Below are 24729 nucleotides of genomic sequence, written 5' to 3' on the forward strand. Positions count from 1 at the left end.
AACTTAAAGGGCTTTGAAAATTGGAAAAAAATTAAACAGCAAACCATAGTAAGTTTTTTAGTCCAATTAAGCTCTCGTTTGGCATATTTTTCTTCAGTCTTTCAGAACAAGGGAAACCATGTTAAGTAGGCTTAAACCAAGAATACATTCATAAAACAAATTTCCACAGTAGATTCTGAGATTGTTTGGCCTGGTTTCATATATCTGTATCATTTATCTGTATTCTAATAACATAAACACTATAAAAATTAAACCTCTCAAAAAGTGACAGATTTTCAGGAAATCCGTCCTAGTCAACAATTGATACTGAGTTTGTAAGCATTTCCAGAGGCTTGGTTCATGTCCTACATACAGATCCTTCTTATAGTGTTAAGCTGGACCCAATGTATCCTACTGAATACTCAATGGCATCTTTACTTTGGTAAAGTGAAAAAATACACGATTAGGACCTGTGCCATACAGAGTGAGTACTTTACATGGTTGACCCCTGGGCGCTGCAGGATCTCCTCCAGTCCCTGACATGCATGGTGCGCAACCATAACAGCCATTTCCCTAATGTTCTGAGTACCTCCTTTCCTCATGCTCCTGCCTAGAATGCTTTTACCCCAATCTGTCTGGCATATTCCATCTGCAAGTGACTCATCTTTGTATGTGCAGTTCTAGGCACACATTAGGCTCTCAGTCAATAGCAAATGAGTATAAAATATACAACTGGGCCAGGAATGTGAACTAATTCATTTTAGAAAGATTTTTAATGAAGTTATAAGCCAGAAAGGTAAAGTCTGAGTCAATAACAACAACAATTAACCAGAACATTGCATTTGTCATTAAATAACAACAATTAACCAGAACATTGCATTGTTATATTACTCCAGTTTACCACAGCAAGTTCACCATATTAACTAAAATGCGTTAGACTTTGCAAAGCTATGTTTCTGTTTTAGCCTGTTTTAATCTATACATAGGTACAGATCCTTAATTTTACATACTTGCCTTGAATTTTTAGCCTGGCTTTTTTGTTTTTTAGCTGCTCGGCTTGCAGGATCTTAGTTCCCTGACCAGGGATTGAACACAGGCCCCAGTAGTGAAAGTGCCGAGTCCTAACCAGTGGACCGCCAGGGAATTCCCTAGCCTGGGAATTTGATCCTTGGGTTCTTGACCAGTAGGTAAAGAATCAGCTGAAGACTCACATTTTCCATAAAAGCTTTCCTAAACTAATTCAGCCTACAGCCAGCTTCTCCTTACTTAGGATTTTTTCAGTGCTATGGAAACCTAAAGCAGGTCATTTTTCACATGGTTATGGACTGTATTAGCAGTGTCACAGAAGTATTATCCTATCCCTTTAATACAGTATACTATATAGTTCCTAAAACGGACTTTTTAAAAATGCATTTTGTATCCTTCCACAGTACCTAATACATTGATAATCCCACAGTACTGAGCAGCAGTCATTAAAAGTGTGGGGTTTGGAGACTTGAGTTTTAACCCTGGCTCTACACTTTTTAGCAGTATAAGGAAGTTACAGAACCTCTCTGCCTCATTGGTACAGTGGCAGTAATACCCTTACAGGATTAATGTGAGGAATAAATGAGATAAGGCATGTAAAGCGCTGAGTACAATGCCAGAACCATGCAAGTGCTCAAGAGGTGATAGCTGTGACTATTCCCTAATTTAGAGTCAATGTGGAAAACTGCCAAAGGCCTTCACTCTGCTAAACGATCCATAGTTTTGAGCTTCTCCTTTCATTTATCATTATCAGAGATTTTTTTTCAGAGCTACTGTTTTTCCTGTGCAGCAATAAAGTGTGGCTAAAAAGAATCAGTAGATGGGGAAGCCAAAGCTGAGAATGAGCCAATGGCAGACAGCTATTAAAGGATCAGGCAGAAAGGGAGCTGATGGAAAGAGGGATAGAGAACAGAGTTCCTGCCTTGTGCACTATTTCCTGGTGTCCAAGAATGAGGCATCGGGGCAAATATTACAATGTTATTACATTATCTCATCAACTGTCTACCACAGCTGAGACTCTCATGATTACTGTTGTTGGTGACTGCTTAAAGGGGTTACCCTTTTTGGACACACAAAAATTTGACCAAAAAGGACCTTTAGATTCCATATCTCATTATTTTATCACATAAGCCAAATGCTACTTTTTTTTCTTTTTAACATCTTTATTGGAGTATAATTGCTTTACAATGTTGTGTTAGTTTCTGCCGTATAACAAAGTGAATCAGCTGTACATATACTTATATCCCCATATCCCCTCCCTCTTGCGTCTCCCTCCCACCCTCCCTATCCCACCCCTCTAGGTGGTCACAAAGCACAGAGCTCATCTCCCTGTGCTATGCGGCTGCTTCCCACTAGCTAGCTATTTTACATTTGGTAGTGTATTTATGTCAATGCCGCTCTCTCACTTCATCCCAGCTTACCCTTCCCCCTCCCTGTGTCCTCAAGTCCATTCCCTACATCTGTGTCTTTATTCCTGTCCTGCCCCTAGGTTCGTCAGTACTATTTTTTCTTCTTTTAGATTCCATATATATGTGTTAGCATACGGTATTTGTTTTTCTCTTTCTGACTTACTTCACTCTGTACAACAGATTCTAGGTCCATCCACCTCACTACAAATAACTCAGTTTTGTTTCTTTTTATGGCTGAGTAATATTCCATTGTATATATGTGCCACATCTTCTTTATCCATTCATCTGTTGATGGACATTTAGGTTGCTTCCATGTCCTGGCTATTGTATGTAGTGCTGCAATGAACATTGTGGTACATGACTCTTTTTGAATTATGGTTTTCTCAGGGTATATGCCCAGTAGTGGGATTGCTGGGTCGTATGGTAGTTCTATTTTTAGTTTTTTAAGGAACCTCCATACTGTTCTCCATAGTGGCTGCATCAATTTACATTCCCACCAACAGTGCAAGAGGGTTTCCTTTTCTCCACACCCTCTCCAGCATTTATTGTCTGTAGATTTTTTGATGATGGCCATTCTGACTGGTGTGAGGTGATACCTCATTGTAGTTTTGATTTGCATTTCTCTAATGATTAGCAATGTTGAGCATCCTTTCATGTGTTGGTTGGCAATCTGTATATCTTCTTTGGAGAAATGTCTATTTAGGTCTTCTGCCCATTTTGGGATTGGGTTGTTTGTTTTTTTGCTATTGAGCTGCATGAGCTGCTTGTATATTTTGGATATTAATCCTTTGTCAGTTGCTTCGTTTGCAAATATTTTCTCCCATTCTGAGGGCTGTCTTTTCGTCTTGTTTATGCTTTCCTTTGCTGTAAATGCTACTTTTTTAAGTACTGCATATCCTTTTTCTATATTATTCAGGCCCCTTATTTTTCTCTTTCTCCTGTCTAATGTAAACTTGGGTTAGTAAGTTGGAGAAGGGGGAAAAAATACAATTATCATCAAATATGTAACTATAACATGAAGAATACCTAAAAGATTAAAATTAAGGTGTAGCATTTATGGATGCTTCAATAAGTTAAAAGGTAACTTGAATTCCTAATTGACACTTTGTCCCCCTTACTATGGATAAATGAAGTATGACAGATAGTGAAAATGAATTTGATTATATTTTTAAATGTACAACTTAAAATACATACTTACTTTCCAAACCTCAACACGCCTGAAACATAAGTCTGCCAGTGAGCACAATAAAACATGAACATCCCAATAAAAGAGCAGAAAAACAACCAGTCAGGATGAGTTCCTAAGCGAACAGCAATTGAAGCTCCAACTGCCATAAAAACTGAAAGAAACAAGAACCATTAAGAATTTAAAATAATTAATTAAATAATTGCCATTGACTGTTTAGAAATACAGAATTTTAAGGTGCACAATCTTGGCATGAAAATAAGGCACACTAAACAAAATAAATTCCTGAACATACTTTTAAAATACACTGTGCAAAATTGCTTCCAACTGTAAACCAAAACAAACCAAACAGCTCAGTTTTTAAGCCATCATTAAAAGACAAACAAACAAAAACAACTATAGGAAAAAAACCTCCACTAAAAACTTACCTGTGGAAAGAGAGTCACAACCATGGTCAAAAAGTTCCCCTAAAGGAGAACAAGAATTTGTTCTTCTGGCTTGTTTCCCATCAATAGCATCCAGTGACTGGTAGATGAAGAGTCCTAATGCACATAAAAGGTATGTCCAGTACGGTGCCTAAAAAGAAGTGTAAACAATGAAGACTGGTGAGTGACAATAAGCTAGCTTCTGTTTGAAAATAGCTCAACCCAAGCCAAGCGACACATTTTCTTATGTTCACACTTTATATCACCTCAGTGTGTTACAAGGAACATTTATAACCTTCCTTCTACAGATGAGAATTAAATTGAGAAATGAATTGCTCTAGGTCACCTGGGTAGAGTGTCACAAAAGTCTGTACTGTGAGAAGCCGAAAGTTAAATGACCAAGCAAGGATTAGGACCCTGATTTTGATTCTTAGTCCACAGCTCATTTAATATAATACTATTCATATATGGCACGGATTTGAAATTATTCAGTAAGTCTCTGCTATGAAAGAAGATCTTAAAGACAAACCACAGACCCCAGCTTCCTTTCATGATGGAGTATCAGGGGCTGGATTTACTCTCCCATCTTGTATAACTAGAAAAGCAATAAAATAAATAAAACAACCATTTTCAGACACTGCAGGCAGTGCAGCACTGTGATCCCTGACAGAAGGGACACAAATGACCTGAGCCCTGTGACTGTTCCAGCTTAGTGCCCATAGGCGGTCTCCAGGCCACAGCACAGGAGTGGGGAACCGGAACAGAGTCCAGCAATCCTGCTGAGCGGAGGAGAAACGCAGCGGAGTTCAGGAAGGTCAAGGCAGCTAGAATCTGTGGGGCAGAGCACTGGAGAGGAGAGGGGCACAAACTGTGGAGATCTAGAGTCTTTGGCTGAGAAGTGACCTGTGCCTACGGAGACAAAACTACTAACCAAGGCCAGGGAAAGAACCACTGGACAGCGCAAGACCACACAATTCTTGAAGACCACACAATTCTTGAAGACCACACAATTCTTGAAGCCCACACAAAGCTGGGAATGGTTTATGTTCCCACCAGGCACAGCATGTAAGACCATGTAATACTTAGGGCACTGGGTAGAGTTCTCAGAAGTGTATTGCCTTAGCATTGGGCATTAATTAGCCCTAGACCAAAGGCCCTAACAGATGTAAAAAATCTAGCCTCTAAAGGATCTGACGGATTCCAGGTAACTTAACTAAAGCCAACACAAAGTACAACATCTTAAAGGAATACCCCACAAAACCTAGTGCCCCAAAATGTAAAATTCACAATGTTTGGCATCCAATAAAAATTACTAGTCATTCAAAGAAGTGGGAAAATATGCTCTACAACTAGCAGTAAAATCAATCAATAGAATCAGACCCAGGAATGACAGAGACAATGAAATCTGCAGATGAGGACATTAAAAGTTCTTATAAATATGCCTCATATGTTCCAGAAGGTGGAGGAAAACATGAAAGACTACAGTGAAACCTCTAGAAATGGAGAGTACAATATTTCAATGTAAAATATACTAGATGAGATTAACAGCATATTAGACAGTGCAGAAGAAAAGATCAGTGAACTTGCAGAGTACCGAAAGAAACTACCCAAAATCATGCACAGAAATAAAAAGACTAAAAATAATTGAACTGGGCAGCAGTGACCTGTGAGACAACAGTGGTCTAACATATATGTAATTGAAATCTCAGAAGGAGAGAAGAAAGAGGGTTGGACATGAAACATATAAGAAAAAATGATGGCTGGAAATTTCCAAATTTGATAAAAATCTATAAACTTACATATCCAAGAAGCTCAACAAACCCCAAGCAGAATAAGTTTTTTGTTTTTTTTTAAAAAACCCACCAAGGCACATCATAATCAAATCACTGAAGACCAGTGATAAAGAGAAAATCATTAAAGGAGCCAGAGGAAAAAGACACATTACATACAGAAGCATAGATAATAATGGCAGAGGAAAGAGTAAACTTGAAGGTAGATTAATAGAAATGATGCAATTTAAACAAGAGAGAGAAAAAAGATTTAAAAATGACCATTCTTTTCTTTCAGCACTTTATAAAAAAGGGAAAGTCATTTAAACTCTCTAAACTTTGGTGACCTCATTTGTAAGATGTGAATAAAACTTGCAGTTGTATCTGATGAAAAAATTCTTAGATGGCTCTTTACGCAGAGCCTGGCACATAGTAAGTGCTCAATAAGGTTAGCTATTGTAGGGAGTTCCCTGGTGGCCTAGTGGTTAGGATTTTGGGCTTTCACTGCTGTGGGCCGGGTTCAATCCCTAGTTGGGGAGCTGAGATCCTGTAAGCTCTGCACAGTGGCCAAAAAAAAAAAAAAGGTTAGCTATTGTCATTAAATTGTGTTTTGCATATTTTTAGTGGCAAATATAGTTTTTAAAATATCAATGTATGTATGGTCTATGTGGTAATTCTGCAAATACCAATCAACCTGCTACCTCATTCTTCAATCTAAGTAAGTAGAAGTTTACTTTGAACTTCAATAAACATTTCATTATTTGTTAATATTACATGCCCAGTATTAATGACTACACTATTAATTGCTTTAAAAGACTTATGAAGGGCTTCCCTGGTGGCACAGTAGTTAAGCATCCACCTGCCAACACAGGGGACATGGGTTCGAGCCCTGGTCCAGGAAGATCCCACATGCCGCAGAGCCACTAAGCCCGTGTGCCACAGCTACTGAGCTTGCGCTCTAGAGCCCACGAACCACAACTACTGAGCCCATGCACCACAACTACTGAAGCTCATGCACCACAACTACTGAAGCCCGCGCGCCTAGAGCCCGTGCTCCGCAACAAGAGAAGCCACCGCAATGAGAGGCCCGCGCACCGCAACGACGCCCGCCGCAACTAGAGAAAGCGTGCGCACAGCAACGAAGATACAACGCAGCCAAAAATAAATAAATAATATATTTTAAAAATGCATTATTGTATTTGATACAGCAATCCACAGAGACAAGGCGGACAACGCATTATCATGTTCTTTGCATTACAGATAAAAGAGAAACGTAGGGAGGGGTGATAAAGTTCCATTGAGAAGAGCAGCTAGACTGGGTCTAGGAATCAAACCCAGGTTTTCTGACCTGCCCTATGGTAGATCTATCAGATCGGTCATGCTGCAGGCTACACAGACTGGATGCAGCTTCCCACCTGGATTCTTACCTATTCTTTCAAACCTGCTGAGAAGCACTTTCCTGCCCCCACAATACAATTCCAGGTGCAGTGAACCAGACGGGTGGGAAAGCGCTGCAGCTGAGAGAGACTTCTTTCCTTTTAAGCCCAGAAAGGCATACCAGCCCGCCAGCTGCTCGTTCGCTACCTTTCCAGTCTTCCCAAGGCCACAGGAGCTGGACCTATCTTCTCTTTACTCTGTTGTCATCACCTCTATTCCCATCTGGGAGCTATGAAACAGTTGGCAAATTTTCAACTTCTTTTCTCACCTGTTATCTCTGCAAAACAGGCCCCAGCCGGGAGATCCACTTGCCAGGAGCAGCATGCCCCTTCCTTCCAGGAGTCTGCTTAACGTGGGTGTCACTACAGAAGACACTCTGGGTGGAAGCAGGATCTACAGAGCCACCCCAACTCAATTCTAGTTTTCATGTTAACTTATTTTTAAAAAATTTAAATGTAAGCGTGGGAAAATCAGGTGTGGATTACAAAGTCTTAAGCAATATATCAGAATACTTCTGCAGAAGGAGACTATATAAAAAGTGGAACTTCTCCAGATCATATTAGATTCTTAATATTTAAAGTTCTTAATTATATAATTTTTATAAGATCTACTGTATCCTTTAAGATCAGAATTTTATACTACATCATAGAAACCTTTCCAGGTCAAGCATAAAGATCTACATCATTCTTTTACATGACTGCATGGTATTCAATTATGTGGCTATATCACAATTTAAGTAATAACTCACTAATGATGAATCTTACATGACTGTGTGAAAGATTATTATATAAGTTTATTCTAGAAAACAAAATAATTACTAAGAATCAATCATAAGCCCTAGTCATTAAAAAAAACCCACTAATACATTTAAACTGCTTTTCAGTTACATCACTGAAAAAGAACTGTATAAAACTAAGTACTTGGGATATTTTACTTTTTCCAGTTACTTGAAATAAAGGGTTAGAGAAACCAGAGATTTGAACCAGACCGTATGGCAATTGTTCTTGTTCAAAATAACTCTGGATCAGAGAGAACACTCATATATAGATCAATTATTTATCCTGGGTATTATACCCCTTTTTATACGTGTTTGAATGAGCACACACATCAGGAAAAGGATGAAAAGATTTAGAAAGTGATCAATAAACACATTTCTTTCTTTTTTTTTATTAATGAATTTATTTATATTCTTTTGGCTGTGTTGGGTCTTCGTTGCTGCGCGCGGGCTTTCTCTAGTTGTGGCGAGCAGGGGCTACTCTTTGTTGCGGTGCGCGGGCTTCTCATTGCGGTGGCTTCTCGTTGTGGAGCACGGGCTCTAGGCGCCCAGGCTTCAGTAGTTGTGGCTTGCGGGCTCTAGAGCGCAGCCTCAGTAGTTGTGGCGCACGGGCTTAGTTGCTCCACGGCATGTGGGATCTTCCTGGACCAGGGCTTGAACCTGTGTCCCCTGCATTGGCAGGCGGGTACTTAACCACTGTGCCACCAGGGAAGTCCCACTGAACAGATTTCTGCTCACTGGACAAATTTTACTTACAGCTCAGACCTTAGAATACTGGATTTTGGGGAATACATTCTTAGGTTTTCTGTAAATGAAGATGCTAGACTAGGTAGTCTCTAAGGCCCCATCTTTAATATGGAACTAGAATCCTCTCAAGAGTAGGAGGTATGTTCTCTGTTTTTAAAATCTGCTGTTTATACCATGAGAGCTAAATAACTAGATGATTAAAATCAACTGATGATCAGGTTAATAGGTTACCTGGTAACCTATCAGGTAAAATGGTTTCCAAAAGGAAGAATACATGTCCTGGGTTTTTCTTGCAGAGTGGTTATGAGTGTAGACTCTGCATTCCACCTGCACCTGATCCTTGAGTGAGCTGGATGAGCCACTTAACCTCCCAGCGCCTTAGTTTCCCTTTATGAAAAATGGGAATAATCACTGTTCCTACCTCACTGTGAGAATTAAATGAATTAGTACATGTCAAGGGCTTAGAAAAGTGCCTGGCATATGGGAAGAGCTCAGTATATTTTAGTTATTATTTCTGATACTATATAAGATAATTTTAGGTGATTCATAGATAAACTTTTCATTTTAATACTTACGTCTTTATTTAATGTATTTTGGAAAATATTAATTTAAAAATTATCTAGCATAGCTATCAAATTTATGACTGTAGATATTAAGGCTTCGAGTCTAAGTCTTTAAAAAGGAGGAGATTTAAAGTTGATGTAAAGAAAAACAGTAAGTAAAAAATAGCATAGGTAATACACAAAAGCAAAAATCTTCCTCAATTAAAATTTAGGAAATACTGAAACTATACAATGCCTATTTATATGAATTTTCATACTTAAAAAGTGTCTCTTTGCTTTAAATAGCTTTGGATATAAGTTGATACAGATGCAAAAGGTATTACATAATCAGTAACGACTGGGTCAGCTTGTAATAGGGAGATTTCAATTATCCAAACATCAATTGACTTCTCTCTCCATATAAAATAGAAACTGCATTTATAAGAGCTAGGAAGAAAGAAAATCAGAAGACAGGTCAGGCATATGTGAAAAAATGTAACGCTGGTATGGCGTTAGAAGATGGACTTTGTACCCAGTTGAGTGATCCTAGTGATTTTTAAGCGAATCGGGTAATTTTAATAGGCTGCTAATCTGACACGGCTCTAACCTGTATTATGTGCCTGTGACACAGCTGAACCTGTGGCCAGGGGCACTTCCTTGTTTACAGAAGGAGGGTCCCCGATGGAACCGAGGCTGGAGAGGCTCCAGAGGCTTGGTGGTCACGAAGGGTGGGGTCACTCTCAGTCCTGCCCAGCAGGAAGACCCTAGCCGCTTACTGCTTCACCCCGAGCTTTGGCTTCAGCTCGGGTGCAGGCCAGCATTTGAGAGGAGCACACCCATCTTCAGGAAATGAGGCGGGTTACAAGCTGGTGGAGGAAACCAGGCAGGGCAGGAACACCAGGCAACCAGCACGTCAGGGCCGGAGGGGCTTTCTCAGGACATTAGAAGTCTTTACTTTGAAAGGCATTCTTCTTTGTTTGTAAATTTCCTGTGAATAGTTGTATTCTTTTTAAAAACCTCTTTTAGTACTTACTAGAATTCTTGTTGAAAATGCCAGCCTCTCACTGGGCCAAGGGAAACAGGCAGGGAGAGGGGAATGAAGAGAATCCCCTAGGCAGATCTATCATCATCAACTGTGCTGAGTGCTTTCACATCTGTTCTGCTCTTTAACTTCACAGAAACCAAGTGGTCGGACCCTCGCCCAGGTCAAAGCCACCAGGAGTGGGATTTAAAGCTCCTTCTATACACCACAGTGCCATGTTTTATCCACACTTGAACCAGAATTCTAAAGGAGAAACGGCTTGTTTCTTGGGAATCAAGTAAAGGAAAGCCACAGGAATCAAAGGGACGACCCCCAAAGCAAAGCTACTTCTACATTACCTGCAGAAGCTCCTTCTAGACAGGGCTGGATTTAGGGTGAGGCAAGCAAGGCACCGTGGCTGCAGAATTTAAGGCAGCATTTACTACTCTCAGGGTCGTGCACATGCCTGCTTGCCTCACTCTACTCTGTGCCCTGCTTCTAGAACGTTCACCTCCTGCAAGTTATTTTGCTTTAGTAAGAGAGGCCACTCTCTTACAAGAGTCCTGCCTTAATAAGTGATACTTGCTAAGTTATTGAACTGGTTAAAATAAAAATAGAGGGAGATAGGTGATTTTCAAAAAAGAGGAAATATTCTAGATTTCAAAGAAACCAAACCTATAAAAGAATTTGACTAGGTTATTGCCTTTTCTTATTATTCCCCCAACAAATAACTCTTTACTTTATAGTCCAAAATCCAATCAAATCTGAATTATTTAGACAGGGAATAAACCATTTCTTAAGGTCATTCTGATTTCCACAGATACACTTGCTTTTCGATTCAACTTTCTATCATCATGAAGGAAAGAAATTATTCAATGCCCTTTGACCCACCCTAGGCTGGGCACCTATCTGCTACAAACACTCTCTTAACAGACACTGACATGGATTTATATGCATAGATCAAGAGGGCAGAGCAGCAATTAGAGAAAGAACAAAAAAAACCCAAAGTTAGCAGAAGGAAAGAAATCAAAAAGATCAGAGCAGAAATAAATGAAAAAGAAATGAAGGAAACAATAGCAAAGATCAATAAAACTAAAAGCTGGTTCTTTGAGAAGATAAACAAAATTGATAAACAATTAGCCAGACTCATCAAGAAAAAAAGGGAGAAGACTCAAATCAATAGAATTAGAAATGAAAAAGAAGTAACAACTGACACTGCAGAAATACAAAGGATCATGAGAGATGACTACAAGCAACTATATGCCAATAAAATAGACAACCTGGAAGAAATGGACAAATTCTTAGAAAAGCACAACATTCCGAGAATGAACCAAGAAGAAATAGAAAATATAAACAGACCAATCACAAGCACTGAAATTGAAACTGTGATTAAAAATCTTCCAACAAACAAAAGTCCAGGGCCAGATGGCTTCACAGGCAAATTCTATCAAACATTTAGAGAAGAGCTAACACCTATCCTTCTCAAACTCTTCCAAAATATAGCTGAGGGAGAAACACTCCCAAACTCATTCTACGAGGCCACCATCACCCTGATACCAAAACCAGACAAAGATGTCACAAAAAAAGAAAACTACAGGCCAATATCACTGATGAACATAGATGCAAAAACCCTCAACAAAATACTATCAAACAGAATCCAACAGCACATTAAAAGGATCATACACCATGATCAAGTGGAGTTCATCCCAGGAATGCAAGGATTCTTCAATACACGCAAATCAATCAATGTGATACACCATATTAACCAACTGAAGGATAAAAACCAGATGATAATCTCAATAGATGCAGAAAAAGCTTTAGACAAAATTCAACACCCATTTATGACAAAAATTCTCCAGAAAGTAGGCATAGAGGGAACTTACCTCAACATAATAAAGGCCATATATGACAAACCCACAGCCAACATCGTTCTCAATGGTGAAAAACTGAAAACATTTCCACTAAGATCAGGAACAAGACAAGGTTGCCCACTCTCACCACTATTATTCAACATAGTTTTGGAAGTTTTAGCCACAGCAATCAGAGAAGAAAAAGAAATAAAAGGAATCCAAATTGGAAAAGAAGAAGTAAAACAGTCATTGTTTGCAGATGACATACTATACACAGAGAATCCTAAAGATGCTACCAGAAAACTACTAGAGCTAATCAATGAATCTGGTGAAGTAGCAGGATACAAAATTAATGCACAGATACCTCTTGCATTCCTATACACTAACGATGAAAAATCTGAAAGAGAAATTAAGGAAACACTCTCATTTACCACTGCAGCAAAAAGAATAAAATACCTAGGAATAAACCTACCTAGGGAGACAAAAGACCTGTATGCAGAAAACTATAAGACACTGATGAAAGAAATTAAAGATGATACCAACAGCTGGAGAGATATACCATGTTCCTGGATCAGAAGACTCAACATTGTGAAAATGACTATACTACCCAAAGTAATCTACAGAGTCAATTCAACTACCACTGGCATTTTTCACAGAACTAGAACAAAAAATTTCACAATTTGTATGGAAACACAAAAGACCCCGAATAGCCAAAGCAATCTTGAGAACGAAAAATGGAGTTGGAGGAATCAGGCTCCCTGACTTCAGACTATACTACAAAGCTACAGTAATCAGACAGTATGGTACTGGCACAAAAACAGAAATATAGATCAATGGAACAGGACAGAAAGCCCAGAGATAAACCCACACACAGATGGTCACCCTTTCTTTGATAAAGGAGGCAAGAATATAAAATGGAGAAAGGACAGCCTCTTCAATAAGTGGTACTGGGAAAACTGGAAAGCTACATGTAAAAGAATGAAATTAGAACGCTCCCTAACACCATACACAAAAATAAACTCAAAATGGATTAAAATGGATTAAAGACCTAAATGTAAGACCAGACACTATAAAACTCTTAGAGGAAAACATAAGCAGAACACTCTATGACATAAATCACAGCCAGATCCTTTTTGACCCACCTCCTAGAGAAATGGAAAGAAAAACAAAAATAAACAAATGGGACCTAATGAAACGTAAAAGCTTTTGCACAGCAAAGGAAACCATAAACAAGACTAAAACACAACCCTCAGAATGGGAGAAAATATTTGCAAACGAAGCAACTGACAAAGGATTAATCTCCAAAATATATAAACAGCTCATGCAGCTCAATAGCAAAAAAAACAAACAACCCAATCCAAAAATGGGCAGAAGGCCTAAATAGACATTTCTCCAAGGAAGATATACAGATTGCCCACAAACACATGAAAGGATGCTCAACATCACTAATCATTAGAGAGATGCAAATCAAAACTACAATGCGGTATCACCTCAACACCAGTCAGAATGGCCATTATCAAAAAATCTGCAAACAATAAATGCTGGAGAGGGTGTGGAGAAAAGGGAACCCTCCCGCACTGTTGGTGGGAATGTAAATTGATACAGCCACTACAGAGAACAGTATGGACATTCCTTAAAAAACTAAAAACAGAACTACCATATGACCCAGCAATCCCACTACTGGGCATGTACCCTGAGAAAACCATAATTCAAAAAGTGTCACATACCACAATGTTCATTGCAGCTCTGTTTACAATAGCCAGGACATGGAAGCAACCTAAGTGTCCATCGACAGATGAATGGATAAAGAAGATGTGGCACATATATACAATGGAATATTATTCAGCCATAAAAGGAAACGAAATTGAGTTATTTGTAGTGAGGTGGATGGACCTAGAATCTGTTGTACAGAGTGAAGTAAGTCAGAAAGAGAAAAACAAATACCGTATGCTAACACATATATATGGAATCTAAAAGAAAAATCTTTCTGAAGATCCTAGGGGCAGGACAGGAATAAACATGCAGACGTAGAGAATGGACTTAAGGACACAGGGAGGGGGAGGGGTGAGATGTGACAGGGTGAGAGAGTGGCATGGACATATATACACTACCAAATGTAAAACAGATAGCTAGTGGGAAGCAGCCGCATAGCACAGGAAGATCAGCTCAGTGCTTTGTGACCACCTAGAGGGGTGGGATAGGGAGGGTGGGAGGGAGACACAAGAGGGAGGGAATATGGGGATATAAGTATATGTACAGCTGATTCACTTTGTTATACAGCAGAAACTAACACAACAATGTAAAGCAATTATACTCTAATAAAGATGTTAAAAAAAAAAAAAGAGGGCAGAGCAAAAATATTTACTCAAATAAGCTGAAAAGGGAATGAAGCCACAGTTTATTCCAGTCAGAAACAGGCATATGAGTGTTTTGTGGTAGAGAATGCTACTAAGCTGAAGCCGGAAGAACCAGATTCGAATCACCAAGTTTTCTCATCTACAAATGTAGGAATTGTATTAAAGAGGCTCTCAGGTCCTTCAAGCAGTCAGAATCTGTGACTCTATTTTAGGATTAAGGAGCCAAGGAACGGGGGCCAAGGACTATATACAGAGCAGCATTCAGACAGAATTGCTTCATCAAGGTGAGGGTGATGCAATTCAGTTTTTGTTTTCTGTTTGCCCCAACTCTTGCTTACTCATGTTAAAATTCCCCAGGCCAAATTGATTAAGTATTTAATCTAAGACCAGCTAAAACTGAATAACGGTGGAAAAACATCATCTCCCAAGATTACAATTTGTTATTTCATGCATGCAGGCAATAATTTAGCAAATATTTACCAAGCACCTGCTTTACGCAAGGCACTATGCTGTGGAGAATGTGCAAATGGGCAATTGCTGTCTGAACTTAAAATATGGTAGACTGTCTTGCTCAGTAAGGATATACACAACCAAACATCACATCACACACATAACCAAAATAAAATGGAGATGTTCCACAAGAGAGCTACAAAGACCTGTGGTGGAAGTATAGCTTTCTGGCTTGGAATCCTGGTATCAGCTTAAAGAGGTTAATTTATTTCCCTTCCGTTTCCTCATCTATGATATGGGGATAATAATAATACCTTTTTGGGCTTCCCTGGTGGCGCAGTGGTTGGGAACCTGCCTGCCGGTGCAGGGCACACGGGTTCGAGCCCTGGTCTGGGAAGATCCCACATGCCGCGGAACGACTGGGCCCGTGAGCCACAATTACTGAGCCTGCGCGTCTGGAGCCTGTGCTCCGCAACAAGAGAGGCTGTGATAGTGAGAAGCCCGCGCACCGCGATGAAGAGATGGCCCCCACTTGCCACAACTAGAGAAAGCCCTCGCACAGAAACGAAGACCCAACACAGCCATAAATAAATAAATAAATAAATAAATAAAGACTTTCTATTAAAAAAATAATAATAATAATAATAATACCTTTTTGGAAAGTTGTTGAGAAGATTAAATGAGATAATAGACAAAAGCAGCTTAAATTAATGCCTAGTACATAAGTAAAACCCGGTAAATGTCAGCAATCATTGTCATTATTATGGGAGTTTATAGGATTAAGTGGTTCGTTTGACTCCAGAGAAGAAAAAAAAATTTCCTAAGGATGTAGCATTAGGACTGGACACTGAGAGATGAAGTTGGACAAGAGAAAGGAAGAGGAAGGAGAAAAGAGAGGGACAAGAAGGAGAGAAATCTTTGCCATAAGAAGTAGTTCAGGGCTTCCCTGGTGGCACAGTGGTTAAGAATCCGCCTGCCAATGCAGGGGACACGGGTTTGAGCCCTGGTCGGGGAAGATCCCACATGCCGCGGAGCAACTAAGCCTGCGCGCCACAACTACTGAGCCTGCACTCTACAGCCTGCAAGCCACAACTACTGAAGCCTGCGCGCCTAGAGCCTGTGCTCTGCAACAAGAGAAGCCACCGCGATGAGAAGCCTGCGCATCGCAAAGAAGAGTAGCCCCGGCTCACCACAACTAGAGAAAGCCCGCACGCAGCAAGGAAGACCCAACACAGCCAAAAAAAAAAAAAGAAGTAGTTAAATTTGGCTGGAGCGGAAAGTTCCTTAAGGAAATGGTGGTGTGAAATACAGTTCAGAACACCACTGTAGAAGTTTAATATAAATCATTTAACTGTTTTTCTATTAATTTCCCTTCATCCCCAGTCATGTCCTAGAAATATCAATACAGTTAAAAGATCAAATATTATTATTAATATAGATATGTAGTCAGCATTACATCCTCAATGGGTAGATAAACCCAAGCATCAGAGTCCAAAAACCATATGGGTTTTCACTGACCCTTTCTGGAAGCAATTTGTCAAGTATGAAAAAGCACTAAGAATTCTTAAGTTTAAGAATCAGAGAACAAGTTTCAAGCCAAGTTAAAGTCACTTAACCCTCCAGGCCTCAATTTCCTCTTAATACAAATGTATGCTACTATTACTTCAGGATGGATGGATAGAAGAAATACTAAAATGGTGTGATGGCCATTCTAGGAAGGGAAAAAACTTGCCAGCCTCCTTGAGTTGATATAAGACACAAATGCAATAATGGATGTGAATGTACGTTACATACTTAATAAGCATTACGTAGAACACAAGGTATTTTTCCTACACATCACAGAGAAAGGCAAGAACTGCAGATGAGATGGTGGTGGTATGTGGTAAAAAGAATCCGGCTTTGTAGTCAGACTGACTTGGGTCTGAACCCTACCAGGTCCTGTCATTTACTAGCTCTGTGGCCTGAAAGCAAAATAGCCTGAACTGCTATGCTGCTTTTGTGCTATTGCTGGGATTTTATCAGACAGGCAATGTGAATCCTGTAATGGTGTTTCCCCTCACTGCTTCAGCCACTTGGAAGCAGTGCAGGATCTAATTACATTTCAGAAACTCTTCTCAGTTTCATTTTATTATTTCAACCCTTACTTCCAGTTTTTGGATCACTGCGATATTTTTTTTTTTTGAAAAGTGCCTCAGATTCTTCCCACCTGCCACCTTTTTTTTTTTTAAATTAGGCATAGCCTAAAAATTAATTTAATCATAATTTTACCTTTTCCAGCAGCCCCCCACCCTCACCCCGACATCCCTAAACAGATTCTCTTGGACTTCTTGGTATGCCCTGCTTTTTGGAAGTGCTCAACAAATGGTTCTTAAATTAATAATAACATTGAAAAGTTCACAATTTAACTGGCAAATATCAGAAATATCCAAATGCTGTTAGCCAAATCTAGGCCCAGTAAAAACTAAATTTTATTATAGGTTTTCAGGACATTTTTAATACCAGTAATATTTGTAACGCGCTGAACAAATTCTAATTTTCTACATTTATCTGCATGTAATATATCATTTAGTCCTCACTGCATTCTTGTGAAATTGGTTTGGCAGGTATTATTTCTATTTTACACAGGGAAAGCAAGACCCACATGTCACTCCATGCTGTGGCAGAGCCACATTAGAACTAAGCCTTCACTTCTAACCCAGTGCACTTTTCATTCTGGCGCACTGCCTCTGGGGAATTCTGCAAACAGGCTGCAACTTACTTTTTTAAAAACAATATGTAAATGAATTAACAACGGGAACGTCTGCCAAAAAATCATATATAATAACATATCCATCAATCAGCAAGATATTCAATATGTTTAAAATGTAGGTTTCATCAAACACTTAAAAAATGGATCCATGTATGGAGGGCATGAAATATTTCCACTGTATTCCTGCTATCCAACCTCATCTCGAATTAGTTCTCCACAGTACCTATACTGAAATATGATTATAAACGGAGTTCTCTATTTGAGGGAAAAGAAAGCAATGTCACAAAACGTGCAATGTAATATTTATCCCATGTACTCTAAAAAGCTACATATGGGAGTAGCTCCCTCTGCCTCCTGACCCTTATCACACTCAGCCCAAGGGATGCTCCTGCTTACCAAGTATAGAAAGCCCACATTATTTACTCGTCTTATTTTGGACATAGGTCAAATATTCATTGCTAATAAAAATCCGATGGCTTTTACGATCCCTGGGTCGTGAAGATAAGGAAGGATTAACACTTTGCTAATACTTTTGTTTTCCACGAGAAAGTCAACGAAGCAACGAGGAAGGAACCTCTTAAAAGTAACTTATCTCTGATCAGTGCTACCAGTAATTACAGGATCACTAGCGCAACCTTTGAGAAACGGACGGCTGAGTATAAAAGTGTCCAAAGGGCATCTCGGGCTTGGCCAACCCAACCACAATCCCCGGAGCCAGGCGGCACGGAGCTGGGGGTGTTCAGTGCCCAGTGCGCAAAGGAACCGCTTGGCGCGGGATGGGGCGGCGGCCAGGCAGGCAGGCGACTCCCGCTCCCAGTGGCCGAGACCGCCCGTCCGCCGCCCGAAGGAGAGTGGGGGTGGACACGGGACTGGGCAGTGACCTTGACAGCCCCTCCGCCGTCCGGGGGAGGCTCGGGGTGGACATGGGACCGGGTAGCGGCGTGACAGCCTTCGGGCGGGCCGGGGAAGGGTCGGGGCGACTGCGGCGCGGGGGCAGAGGCGGGGTTCGCTCCTCCGCGGCCCCGAGAGGCTCGGCCGCGCGGGGGGCTCTCCGGGCGCCTCCAGAGGCGCACCCGGGGCGGGGCGAGCTCGGCTCGGGCCGGGGCCGCGGGGCTCCGGGGGAGAGCAGTTGGGGGGCCGCGGGCGGGCGGTGGCCCTACCTCCTCGGTGACCGTGGGGCAGTAAGAGATGAGCAGGAGCGTGGTGAGCAGGTTGATGGCGAGGCCCAGGAGGGTGATGGAGTTGGGGGCCATCCACAGCGGGATCCACTGGAGCAGCCAGGTCCAGTAGAGCTGCAGCGGCGGCTCAAGCAACGAGACGCCCGCGGCTGTGTAGCGGTGTTCCTCCAGCCGCCGCAGCTGCGCCGCGTTCAGCGGCTCCGCCAGCGCCTTCAGCCAGCGCGGCGCCGGCCTGACCCCGGCGCCCGCCGCCATGGCCGCCTGCGGGCCCCGCCGCTGCGAGCGAGCACAGCCCGCGCCGGGCGCCCGGGCGGGGACAGGTGGAGGGAGGGGCTCGCGGGCCCGGACCTGCGCCGGCCCGGTGGGACTCGCCGGTCGGGCCCGCGGCCGAGGTCGAGGTCAGGCCGGGCCGCCCCTGGTCCCGGGGCCCCCGCCCCCAGAGCGGCCGGCGGCGGGGGGCGGGGCCTCGGGGAGGGCTCCGGGAGAGAAGGGAGGGGGAGAGGGAGGGGGAGGGGAGGGGGAGGGGGCCGCCTCCGCCCCGCGAGGTGTCAGGGCAGGTGGGACAGGCCCGCACTGGCCACCGGGTCACCGCGGTGGCTCCGCCGATTGTCACTTTCTAATTGGCGCGCAAAGGGCCCAGACTTCCCCAAGAGCCTGATGCACCTGCCTCTAAGACCCGATCCTTCTCCCGGGACGGCTGGTGACGCTCCCCAGAGGGAAGTCTCGACAGCTGGACAGTTAGAAGCGGGTTGCTCTAACTCATGCGGTGTGCACAGCTCAGATCTCCTAGTGTGCGAACGCCCTGGCCTTTAGCCACACTGCAGGACGCCGCAGCCTGCAGAGCCGGGGGGTGGGGAGCGGGGTGTTGTGTGAGAACATGATTTTTGCACGTCTTGGGTCACCGGCATGAGGTCCCCATCCGTCGGCCTGAAGAGAGGTCTTGCCTGATAAACACACGGGCACAGTTCTTCCTTCCAACCCCGAGGACTGGGGCCCTGGCTGTGTATTAGCTCTAGAGAACCCTCACTTGCAGGTTCAGGGATCAAGGTTCAGGGTTCAGATTCCAAGGTATTGGACCTACCACTCAGGACTTAGATACACCGTCTAACAAGGGGACTGAATGGTTGAAAGCCAAATAAATGCCTATTTCTCAGAGCATCTGAAACCAATAACAATGGATATTTTTACACACGCCCTTCCTCCCAAAGACAGGGATCCAGGTGGTATCTTCCACTGGCCCACGGAGCAAGCATGCTTGCCACACAATGGCAGTTCACCAGGCCCTTACCTCACAATGCACCCATTTAGACAGGGGATAGCCTGTCATAAACACGTCATTTTGCACAACCTTTGCCACTTGCCTTTTTCTTCACCTCCTGGTTCTTATCATTACGCACTTCTCTAAGGCATAGAACAAGCTCAGAAACTGCTTTCGTGATAGTTCGGTAGGGCAGCGGCTATCGGCAGGTGCAGTTTATCCCATAGATTCCACCACAACACCTTGGAGACAGGCCAACAAACTACTACCCAGCCCACCACCTGTTTCCATACAGCCCATAAGCTAAGTACAGCTTTTTAGACTTATTTTTTTGGCTGCCATTGGGTCTTCCTTGCTGTGCGTGGGCTTTTCTCTAGTTGCAGCGAGCGGGGGCTAGTCTTCGTTGCTGTGCGCGGGCTTCTCACTGCTGTGGCTTCTCTTGCTGCGGAGCACGGGCTCTAGGTGCATGGGCTTCGGTAGTTGTGGCACGTGGGCTCAGGAGTTGTGACACGTGCGCTCTAGAGCGCAGGCTTGGTCGTTTTGGAGCCCAGACTTAATTGCTACCCGGCATGTAGAATCTTCCCCGACCAGGGATCGAACCTGTGTCCCCTGCATTGCCAGGAGGATTTTTAACCACTGCGCCACCAGGGAAGTCCCTAGACTTTTAAATGACTGAAAAAAAATTTTTTCTGTGATGCAAAATTACATGAAATTCATATTTCTGTGCCAAGAATAAAGCCATATTTATGCCTTACATATTGTTTATGACTGCTTTCATGCTCCAAGGGCAAAGTTCAGTGGTGTGACAGAGAGCATATGGCTCGCAAACCCTACAATATTGACTGTCTGGCGTTTTACCATAAAAAAGATTAGCAATCCCTTCCTTAGAGCAATATGAGGGTGTCTGCAGACCAAACCATGCACTGAATATACATCTCCTAATCTTTAATGTGAAAAATGATGCTGACAAATGCAGGAAAGGAATCAGAACGACAGAGATCCACTTTTAACTATGTTGGTTTTTTGTACAGTAAACTTGGAAATACCTGTCTTTTAACTTAGTGCCATGAGTAAGCCAAGGAAAAGTCCTTTTCCAGGTAAATAAATTTAACTATATTACAGATAATTTCTAATATACATGAAGAACATCAGAAAGAATGAAAGGGCAAGCCATAAATGGGAAAAAGGTATTTCCCTCAAATAAAATCCATATTGAATAGTACCCAGATCATATAAAGAATTCCTAAAAATCCACAAGAAATAGAAAAACAATAAACTAGATTTATGTTCAGATATCTATAACAAAAGCCCCAAAACGTGGTGACATAAACAAAATAGAAGTTTATTTCTCTCTCACATAAGTTTAGAATTGACAGCCCAGGACTGGGATGGTGGGTCCATGGTCATCAGGAACCCAAGCTCTTCTGTCTTTCTGCTCCAACATCCTCACTCTGGCTTCCACCTACAAGGTCATCTCTTGGTTCTGAACAGGCTGCTGTAGTGCCAGCCATCCTATTTGTATTTCAAGCAGCAGGAAAGTGGAAGAGGGTAGGAAAAAAGCTGATGCTACTCAACTCAGCCAGCAAAGTAGAATGCTTTTTCAGAAGTCCCTAACAACAGTTGTACATACCTCCCACTGGCCAGAACTTAATTAGCAGCTTACCTAAGTTCAAGTGTTATCAAGGGAGAATAGATGGGTACAATCATTTGGTAAAACAGTCTGGCATTATCTGGTAAAGTTGATGTGCCCATACTCTGTAACATCACAATTCTGATCCTGGAGTGTATCCCAGAGAAATTCTTGCATGTGTCCTAGGAAACACATATAAGACCATTCATAGCATCTTTGTACAGTAACCAAAAGCTGTAAATAACCTAAATGTCTACCAATTCTGAATGGATAAATAAACTGTGGTATTTTCACATAATTTAATATTATTTAGCAAGTTTAATAAGCTATGCTTATTAACGTAGATAAATTGCACAAGCATAATACCGAGTGGCAAAAAAGCTTACAGAAAAAATGCACACAGTATGATTTCATTCATATACAGTTCGAAGACAGGCAAGATTTTGTGTTTAGGAATACGTACATATGTGGCAAAGCTATGAAGAAAAGGAAAAAATGATGAATACAATTCCAGAGAGTCGTTACTCCTGGTAGAGAGGAAAGAAGATGGGACTGTGGAAGGGCACACAGATGGCTTCAAAAATATTGGTAATTGTATGAGTTAGGATACAAAACTACAGAGGCTGAAACAGGATAGATGTTAATTTTTTTCTCACCTAATTGGGTAGACAATCCAGGGCTGGTATGGCAGCTCCAAGGTGTCAGGGACACAGATTTCTTCCATTTTATTAGTCTGACACCTTAGTGTGTTGCCCTTGTCCTTGTGGTCAGAAATGGCTGGCCACAACTTCCAATCAGTTGGAAGGGGGAAAAGAGGGGAGACCCTGTGTTCCTCTCCTTTTAAGGGCATGGCCTACAGATGCACACATTGCCCTGCTCTCGTCCCATTGGCCAGAACTTGGTCACATGGTTACATTTAGCTGCAAAAGAGGCTGGAAATGAAGTCTTTAGCAGGCCAACCATTTTTCCAGCTAAGAAATTTCTATTGAAAAGTGGGGGAATGGATATTGGAGTGTCACCTAGCTGTCTCAACCACAGTTTTTAAACGAGGTAATAGGAACATGGTATTCATTTTATTATTATTTATGCTATATGTATGTGTAATCCTTTTCTTTTGCAAATATGGAATAGTTAAAAAGTAGTAAAAGTCAAAAATTAAAAAAAAAAAAAGCACAAAAAAAGCACACCTTTAACACTCATGCTCCTAAGCTGCTTTTCACCTTTCCCATGGTTTTTATTTTTTGAGGGGCCGGGGGGGGGTGGGGGTGGTGGGGGGCGGCGGCTGGTGAATTTTTGGAAATTTCAAATTAATTCAAGGCGTATCTGTCTAATGTCACAGAAAAGTAGATTAGAGATTTCCTATTATTTTACCTCTTGCATCATGGCTTCCTTTGATTATCATGGTTTATTACATAGTGATTGATATCTATATAATTTTTCCTTTTCCTGAACAAACATGGCAGCTTACACTTAGGAGTTCCTATCCTGTGCCAGGAACTGTTCTGAGCATCAGGAGTTATTTCATTTAATCCTCACAAAAATCCTAGGAAGTAGGTACCATTATTAGTCCGCATTTTGCAGATGAGGAAATTGGAACACAGTGAGGTTCAATAGCTTGCCCATGATTGCTAGAATAGAGATACAGCCAAGATTCCAGCCAGTGTCATCAGAGTCCAGAGCCTGCACTCCTACCTATGGCTAAATGTCACCTAATAAGTTACATATATTAAATACCAGACTTAGATGAGTATTTTTGTCAATATTAAGCAGTCCTTTTTCTATATATCATCTTACTAAATTTACTGAAACTGATGAATCATTCCCTTGCTCAGAGGACTTTGGTAAAGTCCAACCTCCCTAGCTTGGCATTCTAAGGTCCACTCTTCTTTTCCAGTCTTATCTCCCAAGTGTCTCTTCCCTCACTCCCCTCCCTAAGTCCGATGCTCCAGCTTCACGGGTCCATTAGCTGTTCCTAAACATACCAAGCGCTTCCTCATGCCCCGCCCCACTTTGCTCCCTGGGCTTGGGGAGTACCTTCCATCCCTCATCACCCCTAAAACATTGCTTATCAGTCAAGGCTCAGCTTAAATTCCACCTTCTCTGAGATGGCCTCTCCTATTCTTCCAGTTGACCTCTCCTGCTTCCACACAGAGTACCTTGTACCTTGTGATCCAGTCTGTCTTGGGGCACTTATTTATGTACTGATCTGTTTCTTGTCCAGCGTCAGAGTATCAGGACCACATCCCTGCACCGAGCGTGTTCCTGAGTTCTTGGCACCCAGCAGACATCCATACTTCTAAAAACTCTTTGTTTTGAAATAGTAGACTCACAGAAAGTTGCAAAAATTGTACAGAGAGATCCCGGGTACTCATCCCCCAGCCTTTCCCAACGTCTTACGTATCCACGGTACAAGAGGCACCCACAAGTTTTTAGTTGGTTGCTTATCTTGGTTTTATTACTGGTTCTTTTTGCGTAACTTGCACTCACATTTCAAATCTTCTTCCTCAGCGTCTTCAACATCTAGGCCAACTTCCCACAAAATGTTATTGTCTCATATAGCCACATTAGGTATAAAATAACTGCTTCAAAAAGCCCCTGACTTTCATTGGTTTGGAAAAAGGCATGGATTGCAATCAAGAAATCACCTGGCTAGATTTGCTGTGTAGCAGAATTTTATCATTCAGGGAGTCAAGCTATCTGTGTAAGGGTTTAGAGCTTTGGACCCACAGGCTAGAGTATTTAGGAAGATTAGTATAGTTTTGTAGTATATACTTGCCTTTTCTCATTTACTTGCTTTGGTTTATTTTGTTTTTATAGTTTTGTACTTTGTGACTCTAAAGTCTAAATTTTATAGAACCATGGAACCTTACAAAATACACGAGCAGAATACAGTTGTCAATAACAGATTGACAAAAACCTTTGCTGTCTTCTCGAGAAATGC

The 24729-nt window shown here is 41.8% G+C and overlaps 1 protein-coding gene across 3 annotated transcripts in view; it reads right to left on the bottom strand.

The window, feature by feature from the left end:
- The window catches only part of CHPT1 (choline phosphotransferase 1), a 43158-nt gene extending 23840 nt beyond the window's left edge, over nucleotides 1-19318 (bottom strand). Inside the window, exons 1-3 of one of the 3 annotated variants that reach the window (XM_057556761.1) lie at nucleotides 18883-19318; nucleotides 4029-4176; nucleotides 3613-3754 (exon numbers count right to left, since the gene is read on the bottom strand). In XM_057556761.1, coding sequence (XP_057412744.1) covers nucleotides 3613-3754; nucleotides 4029-4176; nucleotides 18883-19155 — 563 coding nt within the window. In that variant the 5' untranslated portion in view covers nucleotides 19156-19318. The remainder of the gene's footprint in view (nucleotides 1-3612; nucleotides 3755-4028; nucleotides 4177-18882) is intronic. The other 2 variants (XM_057556763.1, XM_057556762.1) reach the window with 2 other exon arrangements.
- Between the last annotated feature and the right edge of the window lie 5411 nt (nucleotides 19319-24729).

The sequence above is a fragment of the Balaenoptera acutorostrata genome, chromosome 11 (genome assembly GCF_949987535.1).
Source record: "Balaenoptera acutorostrata chromosome 11, mBalAcu1.1, whole genome shotgun sequence".
Classification (NCBI taxonomy): Eukaryota; Metazoa; Chordata; class Mammalia; order Artiodactyla; family Balaenopteridae; genus Balaenoptera; species Balaenoptera acutorostrata.